Source organism: Thermobia domestica, chromosome 2, assembly GCF_964235325.1.
Source record: "Thermobia domestica chromosome 2, izTheDome1.hap1.1, whole genome shotgun sequence".
In the NCBI taxonomy this organism is placed as follows: Eukaryota; Metazoa; Arthropoda; class Insecta; order Zygentoma; family Lepismatidae; genus Thermobia; species Thermobia domestica.
This window is the reverse complement of record NC_137455.1, coordinates 117,845,235-117,866,547: the sequence shown is the minus strand read 5'-3', so window position 1 is coordinate 117,866,547 and position 21,313 is coordinate 117,845,235. Positions and strand designations below refer to the sequence as shown.

The 21,313-nt window shown below is 33.4% G+C and overlaps 1 protein-coding gene across 4 annotated transcripts in view; it reads right to left on the bottom strand.

The window, feature by feature from the left end:
* Positions 1 to 21,313, bottom strand: part of LRP1 (LDL receptor protein 1) — a 527,843-nt gene that overhangs the window by 67,104 nt on the left and 439,426 nt on the right. For 3 of the 4 annotated variants that reach the window (XM_081745273.1, XM_081745263.1, XM_081745282.1), the window contains 9 exons: positions 20,741 to 20,857; positions 16,405 to 16,598; positions 14,010 to 14,193; positions 10,368 to 10,496; positions 9,130 to 9,378; positions 7,004 to 7,206; positions 5,870 to 6,057; positions 4,465 to 4,682; positions 2,744 to 2,938 (listed from right to left, as the gene is read on the bottom strand). In XM_081745273.1, the coding sequence (XP_081601399.1) occupies positions 2,744 to 2,938; positions 4,465 to 4,682; positions 5,870 to 6,057; positions 7,004 to 7,206; positions 9,130 to 9,378; positions 10,368 to 10,496; positions 14,010 to 14,193; positions 16,405 to 16,598; positions 20,741 to 20,857 (1,677 nt within the window). The remainder of the gene's footprint in view (positions 1 to 2,743; positions 2,939 to 4,464; positions 4,683 to 5,869; positions 6,058 to 7,003; positions 7,207 to 9,129; positions 9,379 to 10,367; positions 10,497 to 14,009; positions 14,194 to 16,404; positions 16,599 to 20,740; positions 20,858 to 21,313) is intronic. The other variant, XM_081745289.1, reaches the window with a different exon arrangement.

The following is a 21,313-nucleotide window of genomic DNA, read 5'->3' as shown; positions in this document are numbered from 1 at the left end:
CAATATCTTAGAAATTAACAGGATATACAGTAAATGTACCAAGTGTTCAAAATTAGAAAAGCAAACTCTTATCTTGTTTGGATTTGCATGTGATGGTCCTCGAAAATTTGTTGCTTTTTGTCAGTTTTTCACTTGTTGCACGCAGTACAAAAATACACTTGCACAGAAACAAAAACACGCACAAAGTTTATTATATGATACAACCATAGTTGATATGTAATATTGAGTTTACACTTCACAGAAAATCTGTTTTCAGATCTAAGAGCTCCAAGCTACATTAGAATCTGCCTTTGAATAGGAATGACGCGTTTTTTTGTTTTTTTTTCGGCGCAGCTTCAGGTTTACTTGAAACAGAGTTACTATCTTGTTCACTCCCGGATACGCCACTGAGCACAGAATAATCAATGTCCTTACTATTAATTACTAACTCATAACCGTCTGAGTCGGAGTCATTCATCAGTTCTGCAATTTCATTATCGCTAAACATTTTGCCTCTTCTTTTTGTAATATCGCCGCTCGTGAAGGAATATCCATTTTTTTTTTTCAATCAAAAAGCACAAGATATACTCACAAAAATATAAATGCCCATTCGTCCGTTTCATTGCAATGAACCCATATGATGTGAGTGTGTGTGGAAGTTTTTGACGCCTACGAACCGAAGGGAAGTGTTGAAGATTTAATCAGTGCGACGTGATTAGACGCAAATACAGCCCTCGTCACCTACTCATTGCATTGTTTACTTTCGTTGAAAGAAAACAAAGGACTCATTCTGTGTTACATTCGGCAGGGGAATTGATCGCAAAACTTGGGTGAACACATGATTGCCAAGGTTACAGTAGGGCTATATTTCTTTTTAACCTTTAACATGTTCGTAAGCTGTAGAGTGTGTATACTGATAAATCTTGAGGTAGAAATGGAGGCATTGTTTATAAATATTAGGGAAGATAGCAGGAGCAGCGATGAGTCAACAAAGCCATGACGAAAGTGAATGAAGTAAGTAGATTAAGAGATGAGTTTTTGGATGTGTTTCTTCAACGTTTTATTTCGATTACATTGACATGTGTACACTCATGTCCAAAATTATTGTCGCATATCTATAACTGTCTTCTTGTAAGAATATAATTTGATAATGATTTTGCAGGGTACTTTTAATACTGATACTATATGTAGAGTCGGGAAATGTATATTTGTAATAAATTTCATAGGAAAAGAATACGAAAATTAGCATGAGTAAAACAAAATGTTCCTAAATGGATAAGAAAATTTTAGTTTCGTTTTATTGTTCTTATTTACTGCTCTTTTGACATGAAATTTGCCACATACATGTCTTTGCCGATTATACACATACTAACATCATAAGAAATACCAGACGAATTCGTTATCAAATTATATTCCTACAATAACATATTTATAGACATGCGACAATAATTTTGGACATAAGTGTGCATGCATTAATATTTTTATGATGTTGTGAAAGGTTATAATAAATACTTTTCCTATTACATTCTTATGAAGTAGGCTTCGCGCTACAAGCTTCCTGAACGCGACAACAGTGCACGACAGCATTGCCGCACTTCCATTTACTGTATGCTGTTTCTTCATATAAGCGCGGGGAATTTAAAGATTGGGTTGCAACATGGCTCACCGCTTAACGCAGAGAATATGTTGAAGTAAACATTTTTTTTAAAAAAATAAATACTCTACCAACTAAACCCTTTTTTGTTTATAGTTCCAAATATTTGGAACACTAGACTTCCAAATTTTCGAACAGTGTTTTGTACGTTTCTCTACCTACAATGGTAAAGGAGATCAGAGCGTCGTACATTTGTTTTAATTACAGAAAAAATATCAAGTGATGAAAATTGAACTTTTCACATCTTACAGTTAATGGATGCATCTACATACTGTACACAGGAAATTATTTCACGTGATCTCTTTTCTGAGATATAGCTCTATAAACATTGATCTACCAAAAAAGTACGAAAAAACACGCACTTTTTCATTAATTTTTATTTTTTTCTCACTACATAGTACAAAGAAAATTTTTATATCTTAAGTATTGAAAAGACAACATTCCAGCAATTCCAACGAGGTATGACAATGAAATATAAGTTTTGACTGGACGTCACGGCAGCACCGCGAAGTCAGGGGCCTATCTTTATGAAATGGATAGTAGTTTCTTGCCAGATATGAAATACGGACATTTCATTCGTACCAACTTACTTAATTTATCTTTCTATTTATTTATAGATACAGACCCATCCGAGTATAACGGAAAAATACGAAAAAAATAACAGATTCAATTGCGAGTCACTATCAGTCATTTTATGTGCAGAATGAGAACAAAGTTATAAAAGAAAAAAAACTCCACTGTAATTTGTTTTCTGGTAAATATAAGACTATACTGGCAACACATACTCATCGCCCTCATCTAAAGCTTCTTCCTGTTGCACAATATATAAACATTTCTTTTGAAAAAATCGGCATCTGGTTTATTTTCCTAAATAATCAAATTAATATATTTTAACCAACAGAGATATATCCTTGAACAGTTCAGGTAGAAATGTTTCGTAGTTCACGGAAATGTGTCTTAAGTTATCTTTCTTAAATGATTTAGTTTCCCAGATTTTAATCTAAATAAAAATCAAAGTAACAAAATCGCATTTTTTTTAAAAAAAAAACCGTAATTTACTCTTATCAAAAATCATAAAATAAGACCCATAAACAAAATGAAGATACTTACTAGGCATTTGCCGCAGTGGATGGTAAGCCTGAATATCCATTGGTCTATGGAGAACTGTGGTTATAGTTCTTCTTTGGTCTCCTCTGTATTTATGACAAGTCTCTACTGATTTTGTTTCCCAATCTGTCCAATACAAGGAATCTTCGAAAAGGGTCATTGCAAAGATATGGTGCAACATGACTCCGGAATCACGTTCTGAAATTAAACACAAACTACAAATTATAACGTGTATTATACTATTTTGAAAATTCATGTTTACAGAATGCATTAAAAGAAAATTGTCGTTATTCATTTCGACAGGCTACCGATATTTTCTCACTCAAAACTTATTTCCTTCTTTTTCACTCGTGTTGATTTCAATCATCCTTCCATCTCATTCTCCACAAAAATAATGGTGAATATAATTTTTCGGTGTTTTACGCATTGCTAGCAGTACCGACAGTTTTCTTTTAGTGGAATACCTTGTTATGACATTCAATGAAGAGAAAGTCATTACCACGGTGGCTCAGTAGTAGATCGCCCACTTCTAGTGCATGGGGTCAAGTGGACTCTATGGTGCACTAATACCGTGTGGGTATTTTTCTCAGAGTTTTCCCGTTTCCTTCCACTTCATTTCACTATTATTATCCAATTCATCACCACCACCTGCCTTAGTCTCGGAGTGTAATCGCGGGACATTCAACTTTAAACTTACATGCTCATGTTGCAGGTTTTTTTTACTGCAGACTATACAAGGAAGGTTTGTACTGTAATTCGTTTTGTTTTTCCTTAAATTAGCTTTGTTTTCTTTCCCCTAGTAACGGCATTCACTTCGGTTAGTTGCGTACCATAAATTAATTCAAATGTCACGAAAAGACGTTAATTAATCAATTTCAATGCGCCTTCTTCTCTCTAGGAGAAAAGAGCGACAAAATCATTTTCACAGCAATAAAATGACATTAAAATGTATTACAGTATAATTTCACATAGGTAATATTAGATACAATATGATCACATTACTGTAGTCACAGTCCAATTATATAGGGTTTAAGTTTAATTTTGGGTGGGCACGGTCCACCAAGATTCATCGCCTTATCATTATCACCTAACACAGTGCAGTTGTGAGTTATGTAACTTCCTCCATACATTTAATTTAATTCTTCTCTTAGCATGTGCCCTTTACTGTGAGCTTATCAACTCATTTATTTACTATCCTCAATCTACATTAACTTTCAGACGGATTTCATAAAAGCTACAGTAATACACTTCCATTTTCGAGCATTTTGTACCCCTAGAAGTAAGTACAGATACATATGCAACGGCTGGGAGCCAGCAATTTAAGAAAAAATCCGGGCACTATTCTACCACACCTTGTTAACACAATTAAGAAAACGGAAATCAAGTATCAAATTATAACAAAAACAATATGTTGCTCGCCTTCGTACTAGCATTAAGATATAATCCACTTTATGCAAATTACGAAGCGGGAATATATTCAAATTATTGTCATGAGTTGATTTAAGTGTAAATGGTCAGAGTTAGTTTAATTATTACTTCTTTTTCTTTAATTGTTTTTTTTTTTCATTTACAAACAGATTCAAATACAGTAATCTAAAAATAAAAAAATAAAACTTCTACTATAAGTGTGCATATTTCAACACTTATCATTACAAGGCATATTTACGGATGAAAAGTAAATAAATAAATAAATAAATAAAATAAAAGTTCAACTATTTGCTTACCTCTGCTTATAATAATATGTTTGTTTCTTCCTTCCAAGTCAGCTACAGCAATGTAGTCCTCTCGTGCATCAGCCCAAAATATTTCATTGGTTGCGTAGGAGATGGTCAATGCATTAGGCCAGCCCAAGGAATCGTTTACTATATTCCTACGGTTGGAGCCATCCATACCAGCTTTTCCTATGTAAGGATTGTCACCCCAGTCCGTCCAGTACATGTACCTAATTAAAACCCATACAAATTAGTCACTTTTTGCTTAAAAAAGAAACCAAATGGAACACAAGAGTTTCGGAATTAATTGAATTACTGCATTAACATCATCATTCCATATGGATATATACATAATCCAAAACAAACTAATTTTCTGAATATTATAGTCATCCAGTTCGAAATAATTAATGATACTGTCTTAATCTTGATTATCAAGTGAGCTATTGGCACTATTTAGGTTCCAGACTAAAGAACAAATATCTGTGATATATGAATGAAAATATTGGAGTCCGTATGGTTACATTCACACAAAGACCCTGATGCATTGTGAAGTCTTTCAATAAACCTGCATAAAACATAACAAATCTACAATTGTAAAGGAATCTTAATTTCTGTTATATATGAATTTTGTAGTTTTGACAAGGAAAGTTAGCTACATATTGAAACCAATACTAGTTAGAGACAGAATAGGGTCAAAGTTTGGAAGTGACATACATTTTGATAGTTATTTTGTAAAACTAATTTGAATACAGTTTCTGAGGGTTGCCATCTTTCACATGGATTGGGTTCTCGACTAATGTCAACTTCATTGTATCAAGAGGACCAAATGTATAAAAGCCTATCTAACAGAAGTAATCATATGAATACAAAGTACAGTGAAGTTTATTGAGGCACTAATAAAAATAATACTCTATAAATACTAAAACAGAACATGTAAAATGATATAGAAGACATCTCATTCAAGGCTAAACCAGGTTTGAAACAGCAAAATGATAACTACCTTTGCTCGCCGATGTATCACGACAGCGTTAGGTAGTTTCAATGAGGAAATTAATTATTCAAGTTATTGAACTAGTTCAATTCAAATACAAAAGCCTAAGTTATGGTTTCACTGTATGTTTATGGGTTGCTTTTGCAGGTATATTTGAGCTCCATTCATACATACACTACAGTACTTTCTTGCTATAATGATTCACACTAAAATTGCTACCTTACCATTGGTTTGTAACAACACGATCTAAAACATGCAAACAGATCTACGAGTGTATTACAAGAAGTAGAGGTGATTTCATAATTTTTATTTCAGCATAGGAGCTTAGAAGGGTTCGAATACCTATTCAATAGTAAATGCAAATGCAATAAATTTAAATGAGAATCAGAAACTACTACACATTTGCAAAATGGGTTTGTAACTTACCCTTCATGAGGATTCAAAACAATGGCTCGTGGTTCTTGCAATCCCTTATTGATCAAAATTTTTCGATATCGTCCATCAAGCTTCGAAACTTCTATCGTATCTATTCCTTTATCTCCCCAATAAAGGTTACGACCAACCCAATCAACAGCAAGTCCATCAGGATTCAATAACGTTGCTGAATGAAGTACCTGAAATTGTATTGCTATGTAAAACTGATTGGCAATTACTATACAATTTGAAGTGTAACTTCATGACAATGTACGGGCATATTGAATCTCCGTCACACCATATATCCCTTTATAAAAGTTTTGAAAGTTAGCAATAAAAGCTTTATCACGTGTCACCAACAATTACTTTGGCAACAATTGTTTATATGTGTATTTTACCTCATTAAAATAACATTTTCTTTAATCATGATATAATGATAATTGAGGAAAGGCAATGTTCCGAGTACCTTCACAGAGTTTTACGCTACTTTTGAGGTACTCCATTTTGAAAAATCCTATTGGCGATAATTAAAACAAAAAAATCGTGAAGAACATCCTGCTTTAAAGTAATTCAACACATATTACTATCAGTTCCTTCCTCCACTGTGAGATGACCCATGTATGACACGTGAGATGACTCAATTTCTAATGCAATGAAGTCATGTTTGTATGTCAACATCTTTTATTTGGTAAATGATGTCATGTTTGTACGGATGGGTTTGCCTCAGCATCTATTATTCGGTTAATAATGCCATTTTTTATGGTAATACAAATTGTAGACATGTATTTGAATACCATACAAAAACCAGTGGACGGGTAAAAGTAAGAAAAAACACAACCTCATGGCTCTTAATGACTTAACTCCATTACTTTTCAAAACTGGACTACAGGATGTTCAAGCCCATAAAGGAACAACTTAATACCATGAACAGGTTTTACCTTTAAGCTAATGTCATCAACTATAAATATTAACAATGATTCTACAAAATAGGAAAACTATAATACGTAAAATGAGAATGAAAAGAAATTAACTACGTGAATTTTCTCATTTCTGAAATCATGTTTGTTCATATCTATAAATGTTTGTAAGTACGACTATGTATCTTCACTAGGTAGAAACGAATATAAGAAATATAGAAATTATTACCTCATAAGTTTGATTTACACCACACATCCTCTTCAAACTGCTGCCTAATGCCGTAACATCGGACCAATAGATACAGTTTTCTAGCCAATCGTAGTCTAAGGCTACAGCATTTGTTAAGTTATGTGCAAGAAGTTCCTGTGTGCCGTGAATGTCAACAAATCGAATATAGTATCGATTAGAGAAGACCAGTTTTAGCGGTTCAGCTGTAAAATATTATATTTTAGTTAAATCTACATAGGAGAAAACAAATTCTAATTTGCAATTTCACGTTAAACTAAAGTTAAATCTAAACTCGCTTTTTAGCTAAGAAAAAATCCTGTTCAGTGAACACAAGTGTTTTATTCTGAACGAAACGAAACATTAAATATTATTATTTAGTTAGGTTAAGATGCTAGCGACAGCTGCTAAAGCAAATTGATATAATTAATTAATTAATTAATAATAATAATAATAATAATAATAATAATAATAATAATAATAATAATAATAATAATAATAAGAAGAAGAAGAAGAAGAAACAATATTTTCATTTTTTTTTATTTATTTATTTTAAAGCAAGTTAACTTGAAGCATATTGGAAGCAGATTCACTGTTACCTCTGACTGATGGCAACCCGAAGCAGCATGCTCTACTAGGAACCATCGAAGAAAGAACTCGTGCTTCATAAAATTATAGTAATTACTAAAAACGTTATAACTAATTAAAAAAGATTAGGTGAATTCATACATTCACCTCTGAGAAATATCCGCTTCAAGTAATACGGATAAGTATTAAATATCAAGCAAACAAATATTATCCTTCAAAAAGGAGAATTTCTATGAAATTTGTTATAAACATATTTTAAAGTGGTGGGAGGAGAGGGAGTAATTTACGGATCTTTGCTGATTTCAATGTTAAGCAGTGGAGATGATTAGGAAGCATCAAGGAAAATATTCATCACATTGCATCAAAATCGAATAATGTTTACTAAAGTTTCATGAAAATTAGATAATTAGTAATACTATATTGTTGTGTTGCGAAATTAATGCAGTATTTTGAACCGAAGTTCAAACTGTCATATCTTGCTGACATTGGACGAAATTAATCAAAATAAAAGCCATCGACGTTAACACAATTGTACAAATTAAAAACAAGGTTCTTGTATCATAAAAGTCTGAGGTTCTGGAGCTTTGATCCAGCTTTCGAAGGCATTCTGAGCACTGGCTTGGTTGCTGAAGATGTTTCACCACAAGAACTTGTATTACGATACACAGAGCTCCGTATCGTAATAAGTGTAACTTCTGCAGGATTATTTATGTACTATTGTGGCGTAACATGATTAGATCATTCCTGTTGACCAATATATATTAATCAATAGTATAATATACCAATGAAAAACCTGGTATTGCTCTCCTATTTATATCGGAGAGAACTGACCTCTTCCGAAGCAAAACCTGAAATTATGCTACTCGCCACTACGTACTTGTTAAGAATGCGACGCCGGTGTTGGAGGAACTTTACAAGCGAAAACGTGATCCAACCATTGGGCAGAATGTTGTTAGTTGCTGCGCAGATTCCGTTTTTTATCGCATGTCTGAATGAGGTTTACAAAAGTGTTCTCTTTGTTACATAAGAGCAGCGGAGAATAGAATTTAAAGCGCCGATTTCTTTGGTTCTCGATCGATTCGTGCAGTATCTATTTGCTCATCTTTTTCTTATTTTTTCTAGTTTCTGCAAATACTGTGCGACAATCGAATGATCAATGTTGAGTTCCTCCTCCGCAACCTCTTGTGTCGTTTATCGACGATTTGCTTTCGTGATCATCTTTCAAATCAACATCATCAAATCAATATGTACATGACCTTTCTTAATTTCTAGGCCAATCCCCACGAAAGAATTTGAGGATCCAACGTTGCATTGATAATTATTTTGCCTTTCGATATTCTATCTTTTCAGATCTAAAAAAAATACGAAAGTACAGATATATATTTCTAAAAGGTTACGTAGCTAGAAAGAGCAGAATATAGCTTTCAAGTTAAACATAACAAGGCATTCTATGACCATATTCATATATTAAAGTTAAGATACCCGAATCCTGCATTAATTTTATAACTACTCAACAGTAAAAAAGATTCACACTGACTTACTTGAATTAGGTTTACAAGTATGTCTGTCGTCACGTAAAATATAGCCTTCCACACAAGCACATTTATATGAGCCCTTTGTGTTGATACATGTTTGTGAACAAGGGCGATCTTCACATTCATTTATATCGACGCAGAGACGTGGATCTTTGGAGTTTGCCTTGTATCCTGGATGACACTTACATTCGTAACCAACTTTTTTGTCGACACATATTTGAGAACACGCATTTGGCTGCTCACATTCATTGATATCTATAAAAGAAACAGAAAAAAAATCAACAACTCTAGCAGATATAAAATATATTTCTTTTCGATTGAGAAACAATAGAGCATGTTTCTGCAGTACTCGAAATAAATTATTAAAAATGAGTATTAAAAATGATTACAGGATTTTTAGTTATAATAAGAATTCTGTAATCATATTTTCAGGTGAATTGCTGGTGACAATATCAAAATTCAAAAATCTAAACAAAAGTTATCCAGTACCTTAAGTGAGGCAATACTTAAATTTCAACATGCATGAAGTTTGTATATCAAAACATTATAAAAATAAAAACAGGTTCTCTACAATTCAAATCATTTTAACATTTATATGTGCGATAAAAGCATTATTTCGAACTTGCGTGTATATATTCGAGTGAAATATGGAAGCCATGAACTATGACTGCTTACTCATCAAGATTTTATATACATACATATCCTTTCTTTGTTTAATCGCTCTTCACGATACTTCTTTCCTGCAAGCTTCCAAGCAATGAAACGAAAATTTACGTAGACTGAATTACCAATCTCAGGCATAATAGGTCCATCTGCCAATCAAGTTTTAATAAAAGCTTCGTGGCAAATCGGCTTGGAAATATTAACAATTTTAACAGTAATTTCTAGGATTTCCAGACTCAAATTTAATCTTCTCTTACAAATCTTGTTATTCGGATCCAAATTTTGTGATAAGGATTGCTGGAACTAAGGATGAATAAATTTCATTACGAATTGTTCCCAAAACCAAACCAGGATCTGCATCACGGGGTTTATAGGCTTCAAAATGTCAGAATATTCTTCACAAATACAAATGGAAAAGCGCATTAAGAATCAAAGAGTTTTTCTCTCTAGTGCATGACCTCTCAGTTTTTCACTTCGACATGGAACTTAGTTTAATTCCAGTTTCAGTATAACAAAGCCGGAAAGCTCAAACATCAATAATTTGTGATAGTGAGTTGTTAACGTTATATAGGGCCACTTACTGCACCTATCTTCATCAGTATAGTCTCCACAGTCATTTTCTCCGTCACAGAGTAACGTTTCGTTGATGCAGAGTTTGTTGTTGCATTGGAATGTACCGGGAACACATCTCCAAGATGTACCATTGTTTTCTGGAACAAGAAAACAATTAAGTACAGTCTTGTTTACAAAATGGACGCTACAGCAACTTCAACTGACGGAGATAAAAATGCAATTTTACGTCGTAATTCCACCTATAACACGTGAATAGAGCTCTCAAAAAGCCGGTGTCCATTTTATGGAACAAGACTGTACGACATGTTACGATAAACTGAGGGCACTTGCGTGAACATAGCACATAATAGATAATTGAATACGATAACTGAAAAACAATGAAAAAGAAGTATACATAAATTTCAAGGGGAAGAAGCGAATAATAATGAATAAGTAGAACTTCTAAAGGTACTTGGGAATAACACATAAAGCAGATTTGATTACTTCCCTCTTCACACTAGCTTAGGCTTTACTCTATAAACATTTTCAAAATTCAGCTACACAGGCAAACCCAGCATATAACATAAATAAAGCAAGTAAAATAGGTTAGAATCAAACGCAAGTTCAATTCTATCCACATATAGTATCCAGCACCCAAAGCAACTGTTTGATTATTCACTCTCTTCCATTTATTAATAGAACAAAGTTTCGAAAGATAAGTAAGTAATGACAATAAAGAAGGAAAGAAAAAATGACTCAATAATGAACACGTAATGCATTTTGCGATGTATTTAACGTACCTAAAAATTGAACCTATATTCTCATTGAACATTATCAAACATAGTAACTTTGCTGACAACATATAGTTATGATGTTTCAACTGTAGACCGTTAGCAAAAACATCGTTTAGTATTATGATCCACGGCTGAATATTTACTATTACCATTTGCTGGTTGTTCTTACATCCAAGAGATTACTGTTAACTAAAAAGAAATACTGAATCCTACAGGTACGAAGTTAGTAACGCCGTATTTGTAGAATATTTACGTTAACTATCACATTTTAGTACATGCTTACAGCTATTTTCTCATTTGACACACTTCCAATCTAGTGAAGTTTCTCGATATCGGAGTCATTAAACAATGTAGTCTATATACTTATTTAAATCCTATTTTACACTTCTGTGTTGATTATTATTAATATTTTAATCATCATATGTAATTTTTCAATGCCTCCAAAAACGACTACCGTTTGGACGAGGAAGGGATTCTAAAATATCTCATTTACACTGAAAGCACAACTCCTCTCTGATAACTGCTGTACGCGATTTTTATTATTATTATTATTATTATTATTATTATTATTATTATTATTATTATTATTATTATTATCACGAAGTGTACAAAGTCTCTGGTAGTAAGTCGCAGTATGCAACAACATACGCAACGTCCTCTTGAAACGAAGAAAATGATTATTTACTGTCCCAAAAGCTACTTACTTTGTTTTCATGATAAGGTTCATGCTTGGAGCAATTTATGGAGCGCCACATTACATTAAACGGAACATAATACGAGGCCTATGGTGTTAACACATCTTTCATTTCGTGTAACACAAGAAATGTTAATGCAGATTCACCTCTGATGCTGAGAAAAGTAATTAGTGCGCAAACTTTACAGAACTCTACTTTGATGGCATTTCAGAATAAATACTACTGCTTTACGGCATGTACTAAATACGTGGGTGAAAGATTAAATTATTTTTAAAAATATTAATAATTTATTTGTTTAGATCATTGTATCTTCACTTTCCGAATTTCGGTCGTAGTTTATATATATATATGTATGTATGTATGTATGTATACAATGTTTTCACTTCACTCTAACCAAGCAAAGACCAAAATTGTTCTCGACGTAAAACAATTCTTCTTTTATTAGAGAAGGGGCCATCTACAAAATTCAATAAAATATTAGGTTTTCTAAAAAGTATTTAGCTTTTTGTGCATGAGATGGCGTTTGTGGCCAAAATCTCAGGGTATATGAGTCCTACTGGGTCGGGTGGAACGTCACTTGACAACTGCTACTAGATGTTCTACGAGTGGTGGAATTCTTAATCGGACGTAAGCTATTCTGTCGTGAAGATGAGAGCGCTTTTGGCAGATTGTTCTACATTTTACAATTTTATTTGTAGAAAGGCACAAGTGCTGCACAAGTTCGTGAAGAAATTTGTGTTGTTTATGAAGAAAACGTTATCAAAAACAATAGCCAAAAGATGGTTCAGTCGATTTTGCTCTAGAAATTTTGAAGCCCAAGACGCAGTAGGCGACCAACCACAGCAAAAGTCAAGCAACACCGACATGTAAGCAATCATGACATCACCAAGAACCTAAACATCCATCACCTTATAGTGTTAAACCGTTTGGAGAAAGTTGGTTACAAAAAGAAGTTTGACAATGGATGCCACATGGTCTGAATCATTTTTACTTGATCAAATTACTATCTGCGAATCTCTATCGAAACGTACAAACTCGACCCATTTCTGAAGCGGTTGATCACGAATGATGGAAAGTGGATAACCTACAAATACAATGTGCGAAAAAGATCATGAATGAAGTGAGGAGAAGCTATACAGTCTATGGCAAGCCAACGCCCAGGAAGATTATACTGTGAGTTTGGTGAAATTGGATGGTTATTGTGCATCAAGAGCAGCTGCAAAACGAGTCTCGAACTTGTACTGTTGACAGTTAGCGTGAGTGCATCTAGCAATGCAAGAGAAAACGGTAGAATGGTCAACGTAGAGCGTGTCGTAACCACGTTGACAACACTAGACAGCATAAATCTTTAGAGACCCGTCAGAAATTAAGAGAACTTGGCTGAGAGGTTTTAATACATCCACCGCACACCACGGACCTGGCACTGTCAGACTATGGTTTGTTTTGATCTCTGCAGAACAACCTGAATGGTTTTATGTTAGTTTCAAAAGAGGTCTGTGAAAACCTCCTCGTGTAACAATCTTTTGACCAGAAACTGAGAAGTTCTATAGCGATAAGATTATGTTGATATCGGAAAAATAGCAGATCATAAAACAAAATTGTGTGTATATGTGCTTTCATAATGTTCTTTTCATATTACATTAAATGTATTTTCATTTTTTAACTCCAAAGGCTATATACTTTTGGACACCCTGATATTACCGAAACACCCTACGTTTAATTTCCTTTGTAAGGAAATACAATTTGAAGGGAAAAGAAAGGAATTTTCATTGTAGCAGTACTTAATGTTGTAGATACATAAGTGCGAAAAATACTAAATTAAGATATAAACTGATGCTAGGAAAATCTTCATCCCATATTTTAATGAAATACCCAATAATATAATGACTTGAGAATTCGGAGGTATGTCTGATCTAAGAGAACTACAGAGAGTTTAATTTATTCCGCAAAGAGAGGAAATAAACAAGAAAGTATAAGCTATTAAGAAATGTATACACATTTTGTATTGGTCTATAGGCTATTGAATGTAGCAGACTAAACACATTGATTGACTAGATTACATGAAATGTACGTATTTAGATTTATATATGACAAAAAATATTAGCGAAAAGCATTCTCAATTTAAGTCCAACAAACCAATAAACAAAAATGTAAATTAGTAACTAAAACAACAGACACATACCACAAAGCTGCTCGTCTTCATCTGAATTATCTCCGCAATTATCCTTTCCATCGCACTTGTCCTCCAGTGGGATACATTTATCATTGTTACACTTGAACTCATAAGATCTGCAAGTGTCGTAAACACATGTTTCTGGTTCATCACTATTATCTCCACAATCATTGTCTTTATCACAGTAGTATACCTGAAAATAAACACATCAACAACTTAAGTTACTATGTTCTATTTTATCAAACCCGTTGGATATGACATATCAGGGTTCCCACCGATCTAAAAAAAGTCCGGAAATTCAGATTATTCGTAAAAACTCCTGGAAAAGTCAGAGAATTTTAAATACGGATTTTTACTTCTCAGAAACCATTTCTCTTTTTGCCCTACCCGGGTATTGATAGGGATATTCCATAAAATTAATTAGTTTGTTTTGCAAAACTTTTCTACCTAGACACACTATATATTACGTGTAATGTAAAAATATAGCTTGCTTTCTTTTTTTTTTTAATACAATATACGGGGTGGATCATTTCTCTTGATACGCCCTTGTAATTCCTAAAGTAATAGACAAAATACGCTTAAATTTTGTACCATACAAATATCGGCCAGGGGACAGTATTGCCAACCCAACATAAAGTTGTATTTTGTCAAATGGCATTACACCAGGTTAAGTATTTCAAATTTGTGTGTTAAATGGAAACTTACAATGCTACATTTATTATTCAGTGTTGCAAACTAAGGAAGCTACAGTATCACAAACATCGAAATTTTGGTGGCCTCTACAGCAGTAATAATGAAAACAAGGCAGACACGATAATGCACATCCAAAAAACTTTAGCGTCTAGTAGTGTGATCATGATACGATGAATTTCGAATGAATGCAAACATAATTACAAAGGATTGAAATTGATTTTTTTTTCAAAAGTTTTTCGAAAAACTGGTCAGATAAGTACCTTACCCAATTCCAGAGATTGTTTTCAATAGGTGTGAAGATCACAATACCGTTTACAGCAACTTGATACCTCAAACAGTTCTGGAGATATTGTGAAATATTTTAAAGTTTGCAACACTGCTTAAAATTATGTAATTCTGAGACCTTATTGTAATTATACTTATCAAAAAGTATTGTTATAATGTCACAGAAGGAAGGTAAATCAAAAATTATTTTAAAAATTCCCATAAATACGCAGTTTTAAGCAATATATCAATTTTTACGAGTTTTTTCATATCTTCCGAATGGTTTGAGATATCAAATTGCTGTAAGCGGGATTATGATCTCTATATCAATTGAAAACTATCTACCTAATTCAATGTGATAATTATGTAAAGACCCGAAAGAAATAAAACCCTTTGAAAAAAGTCAAATTTTCAATTCCTTGTAACTTGGTTTCTATGAAATATGTCATATGATGACCGTAGTATTCAAGATTAAAATACTTTAGTATGCATTACTCCGTACCTCTGACTTGCGTTATTACTGTTGTAGAAGCCTCTAAAGTGTGATTGTTTTTCGATGTTTATCATACTTTAGCGTCCTCACTTCCCAACACTGCATAAAAAGTGTGATATTGTATGATTTCTCTACATATATATAGATTTGAAATTTGTAATAATTTGACGTAGTGCTATTTGAAAAAATACAACTTTATGTTGGAATGGCAACACCTAATCTTGTGGTATCACATAGTATACCAAATACTGTCCTCCTGCCAATATCTGCATGGTACAAAATTTTAGCGTTTCTTGGCCATTAGTTTAAAGGTCACAAAAGCGTATCAAGAAAAATTGACCACCTTGTATATAGACCTGGATATTTGTAACTCGTGACCTGGGAAAGTCATGGAATTCGTGCTCGCCAAGAAGTGGGAACCCTGCATAACTAAGTGATACGAAAAACTCACAAAAAACTCACGAAAAACTTACAAAAATGTACTTATTAAGCCTGTTTAGATATAGTTCACAATAATCAACACGAAAAAATTACAAGAATATACCCAGTATACCTTGATTAAGAAGAATATTACTGTTCATCTATGAAACTACTAGCTGTAACGTATTAGTATTATCCTTGCAGAGAAGATCAATTTCAAATTCTCAAAGTTAAATATTAATCATTTCTGTGATTTTTCTGTTTTGCTCTTTTAGTATTTGTGTTGGATTGTAAAGTTTTACCTGCAATATTTGAATAACGTAAACCGTGGTTACATCCTGCATCCAAAAATATGTAAATTAACACCTATCCTAGTTCCATCCTATATCCAAAAGTGCATATAAATGAACTCCTTCTCTTTAAATTCTTAGCATTTGATACAAAATAAATAAATTATAAGAAGATCTAACTTCACTAGTTTTTTTCTAAAATCGCAGCTTAGTGTATGATACGCAGTAACAAGTAAATTTTAACCTTTGAAATGCATTTTTGATTGGCACACTGGAATTCATCTGCTTCGCATGGTTTCGAATTTGAATTACAGTCTCGTTCTTCAGCTTCGTCTGAACCATCTTGACAATCCTTCTCACCATCACAAATCCATCTATGAGGAATGCAACGTCCAGTATCATTGCAACGAAACTCTGATTTCTGACACCATCTAGTAGCTAGGAGAGGAAAATAAAATAAGATAAATAAAGCATAATAATTCACTTATTAAATCATGCGACTCAATTAATCAACGTGTTATATGTCATCAATTTGAAGGAAACGATATATGTGAAGAAAATATTAACTTGTAATTATAAATGTTACTTTTGAATTTTCTTAAACAATTCAAAATCAAATTCGATACCACTAACGAAATATTAAGGTATAAATACTTAAGTTTTTATTTATTTTTATTTTTTAAAGTTTAAATCCCTATCATCCTGCGATGGTAAGGGAGGCAGTGATGATGATGATAAACGAAATGATGGAAACAGAAAATGGGAGGAAACGGGCAAATCCGAGAAAATCTACGCACACAGCATTTGCCAACTACGAAGCCCACTTGGCACAAGGAGGGATCGAATCGGAGATCCCATGCAGCAGAGGTGAGCGCTCTACCACTGAACTACGGTAGGTTTCACTTAAGAAAAGGAACTCTATGTTTTTTTCTTACTTTTCTCCATAATTACTTGTTTTTTCTTCTTCTTCTTCTTTCAGAAACTAATTACTCACTGCTAAAAAGTTTGATAACTTAAGAGTAAATATGAAATTTAAAAGACAATTTTTAAATTTGAAATTCTGTATTCTCTTATCAATGAGGCATCGTCTTAATTTCAGTACATGTAGATCATTATTCTAGCTCAACTGACCATGTAATATTATATAATTTCAAAATATTTACTTATGCTTTTCTTCTTCATTAAGCAATTGTAAAATTGTTATAAGTTATATATATTTTTCCTTTAATTATCAGTATTGAAGGTTGTACGAGGAGTGGTCAGAAAGTAAGGTTACAAAGTCTGCAGTGAAACGTGTACATATTATTTCATACAACCAATACAGCCAACACATAGTATAATACACATTAAGTTATTTTTCGACATTCTCCATATCGGTTGAGGCACTTGTCGCATCGTAGGATGAGTTTGAGCATTCACTTCTGGTAAAAATCCTGTCCTTGCGTTGTTCAGCCATGTTTTCACCAAGTGTTTCACCTCCTCGTTTGAAGCGAAGCGACGGCCTCCTAGGGGCTCCTTCAAGTGCAGGAGCAAGTGAAAGTCCTGAATCAGCTTCTCCATGCGAGCTACGTTCAAAACTTTTGATGCTGTGCCGGGTTGGCCCTGCGCTCCTCGTCGATGACGTTTTCTCTATCAGCCGCAAACTTTCGACATCATTTTGTGACATCTTGATGAAACATTAGTCTCTCAGTTAACCTATACCAGCTGCTGGTGAATTTCAGCTGCGGTTACATGTTTCGCCCACAGAAATCGAATAACTGAGCGGACTTCCTCGCGAGACCAGTTTTCCAAACGAGTTGCCATTTATGTTTACCTACAACTATTGCCGTAGCTGGCGGGTGGTTGAAACTCTACACAGTTGCCAACTCCATGTATTAAAATTACCGCACACTCCTCATTCCTCTATAACAGACGAAACTCCAGAAATATCGGCCTTGTAACATTAGTTCTGATCCTCCCTTGTATGTAGTCACTTTCAATTTATCCGCTTATGTTCAGTATCCATGTTTCCGAATTTTAGTGTTTTGTAATTGTTAATAGGCAATTACTTCTTAAAATAAATAATTAAAATTTAATTTTTATAATTATAGATATTAACGTCACATGCATATACCAAGGTAACACATAGAGATACAAAAGTTCGGGATTTTTTTAATATTCGAAGTTCTTTCCGCGACTTTTCTAAAAATTTGAGTTTGAGAAACAACAGTACGTTTCACCTTGGTTTTGCCATTACAACACGAAAAACGTTTAATTACTGCACGCTGAAGAGAAAATCTTAAAATTCATGAATCAAACAAAATCGGTCATCCGATTGGACAGACAAAGTGCAAATCAATGGATCCACTCCAGTTTCAACGAAATGTTTATAGAGTTATTAGGTAAAATTTCAATGACAGAAAACGTTTCATTAAAAAAATTCAATAGTGTTAGCAATAACTGTTCTGAAAATGTAGCGGACTTCGTGGTACAAAATTGTCATTTAAAATTGATGAATAAACCGAAACTTCATTATAACTACATATGACATTTACTTGAGGTCACTTGAATTCGGGAGAGAGCGTTTAACTCTACCCACAAATTCTTCACTTCAAAAATTTTGACACAACATATAATAGAAAGAAGGAATTCTGTGAACGTGACGTTAAAATAACATCATACTCAAAATAGTGTTTTACAGCTTTAATTTTGTAAACTGAACTTAATGAAACTTAGAGCAAAATGTTTTTCGAACACAGAACGACATGTAAGCAAGACAAAAACTACTTTTTCTTAACAAAAAGTATCGGTTTCTTGGAAATGAAATTTTTCAGTTTAACGTCTCACGTTAAGCCTATTAGGCTAAGGGAAACGGATGATTAAGGCAAGTGAATGATGATGAAATAATTGGTGGAATGAGATTGTGGAGAGAAACAGGAGTACCCCAAGAAAACTCACGGACACACTGTTGTCCACTACAAACGTACTTGGTGGGGAATCGAGAGGCATGCACCAGAGATAAGCGCTCTACCACTGAGTCACTGTGGCTCCCTAACGGTTTGTTGGTTTAAGATACTTTTTTTTTTTTTTTTTTTTTTTCACGAAAGAATGCATTTAAGCAACCAGTAAAACACGTATCAAAATGTGTAACTTCCTGGAACTTGATAAAATGGTTAGGCAACTAAAACAACAAATGAGATGTGGTGGACGCATAACGTACAGTTGCTGCAAACGACTTTCATCCCAAATTTTGAAAATTAATCAAGACAGCCAGCCCGGACTTGAACATAGGAGTCACAAGTATTGGATGTTTTAAACGGATTTTTTTATCGGTAAGATTCACTACAGGGAAACAAAAGTGGTATTTAAACAGCAAAGTCATAAAAAGTAAGGAAAAAAGTAAAATTTCTGTCCCCCTCCCCCCCAAGAAAAACTGGCTTTTATGGGGGGAAACTAATGTTCTTAAAAAAAAAGCCGGATTCTTGCATCTCTAGTAAAAAGTACTGTCTAAGTGAGCTTTACATTTTGCTGTGCTACAGAAGAATCATTAAGTAGAAAGTACTTTTGTTCAAGAAATCTCCGACCATATTTTTCTCCACATAAATTGCCAGTTCGTCAAGAAATTTTATTCCAGGTTGCACCTAAAAGGACGATGTTTTCATAAAGTTAACTTCAAGTGAGTGACATAAACCTGCTAAAAAGGCCACCGAATTAAATGCTCGAAACTATTTAGATAATAATTAGTATAACATCGCATAGAATACATGATGAATAACAACTTGAATAGTCTTATCTTACATCACAAAGTAGTTGTACTGGAATCGAACAGTTTCAGCGTACGCTGTCACCTCTGTTGATGACTTCTAAAAGTTGCGCAAACTAAAAGCAAGTAAAGATTCCTGCCTTCCAGTGGAGCCTGTCTGAGTGAAAAGTAAAGCACCTCCGTTCTCAGAACTTAAACAAACTCGGCTTCTTCGGAAAAGTACAAAGAACACTTGATAGGGTTTTTCACTCGTTTTAATTTGCTATCCTTCTCGTGAGTGAAATTTGGAATGAATTTCTAGACAACTGTAATTCTAGAAAAGTTTTATTCTCAGTAAGAATAATAAATTGATTGTTTACTTTTCTCTCAGAAAAGCTCACAGGAATGCAAGAAATTTCACATGTTTCCTGTTTGCGCAACTTTGGAGAATCACTGACAAAGGTGACAATGCACTTTGAATCTGTTTGATTTAAATACGACTACTTCGTGATACAAGGTAAGACTACTCATATTTGTGTCATTGTCTTACAGACGTACTTAATGACGTTGTTGAAAATTAGTATTAAAAATGAGTCAAAGACAGTCTTTAAATACAAATAAAAAATGTTATACAAAATACTCAAAATGGACTATGATGGTCTAAAAAGATACAGTTTGATACGTCAGGCTGAAAAAAAATCCTTACTGCCACACTCACTAAAAGTGAGTAATTTACTTGGAAAGGATGCATTATTTTTCTGTATTATTAATTTAATAAAAATTATAAAAAAAGGAAGCTAAAAATAAACATAAGTACAAAGACTAGAGAAGCAAATTAAAAAAAAAAAAAAAACCTTACCGCAAGCTGCTGTCTCATCAGAACCATCGCTACAGTCTTGACCTCCGTCGCACTGCCATGTGATTGGAATACATTCAGTGTTATTACATTGGAACTGGTCTTTGCGGCATTTAAATTCTGTAAAGGAAAGTAACAATATATTAAATATTATATTTACGACAAACATTTGTTCTCTGATTATGAACTCGAAATTAAATAGGTAAAAAAAGAGCTTGAACTAAATTAGTACTTTAATTAGCAATCACGATTTAAGATATGCTGAATTTATCTGTGTTAAAACAAATAAATCTCTTTTTACTATGATTTCATGTAAAAGAAGCACTTTTTTTCTTTTTCAGAGATAATGTTTCTTATATTTTTATGATTCACTTCAGATAGTAGTCTGAGATGTGTTCCTAATCGTCTCCTGCCAATAGGGAAGAGAAATGGCCGTCGAAATAATTTCAGCTATATCAATTCGAAAGAGCGAACATTGAACTTAAGATTCATTCTGTTCTCTTTCAAATTATACAATTTTTTTTCTTTCTTTCTTCACTATATTAAATGTCGAATTTTCCATGAAAGCTGTCAGCA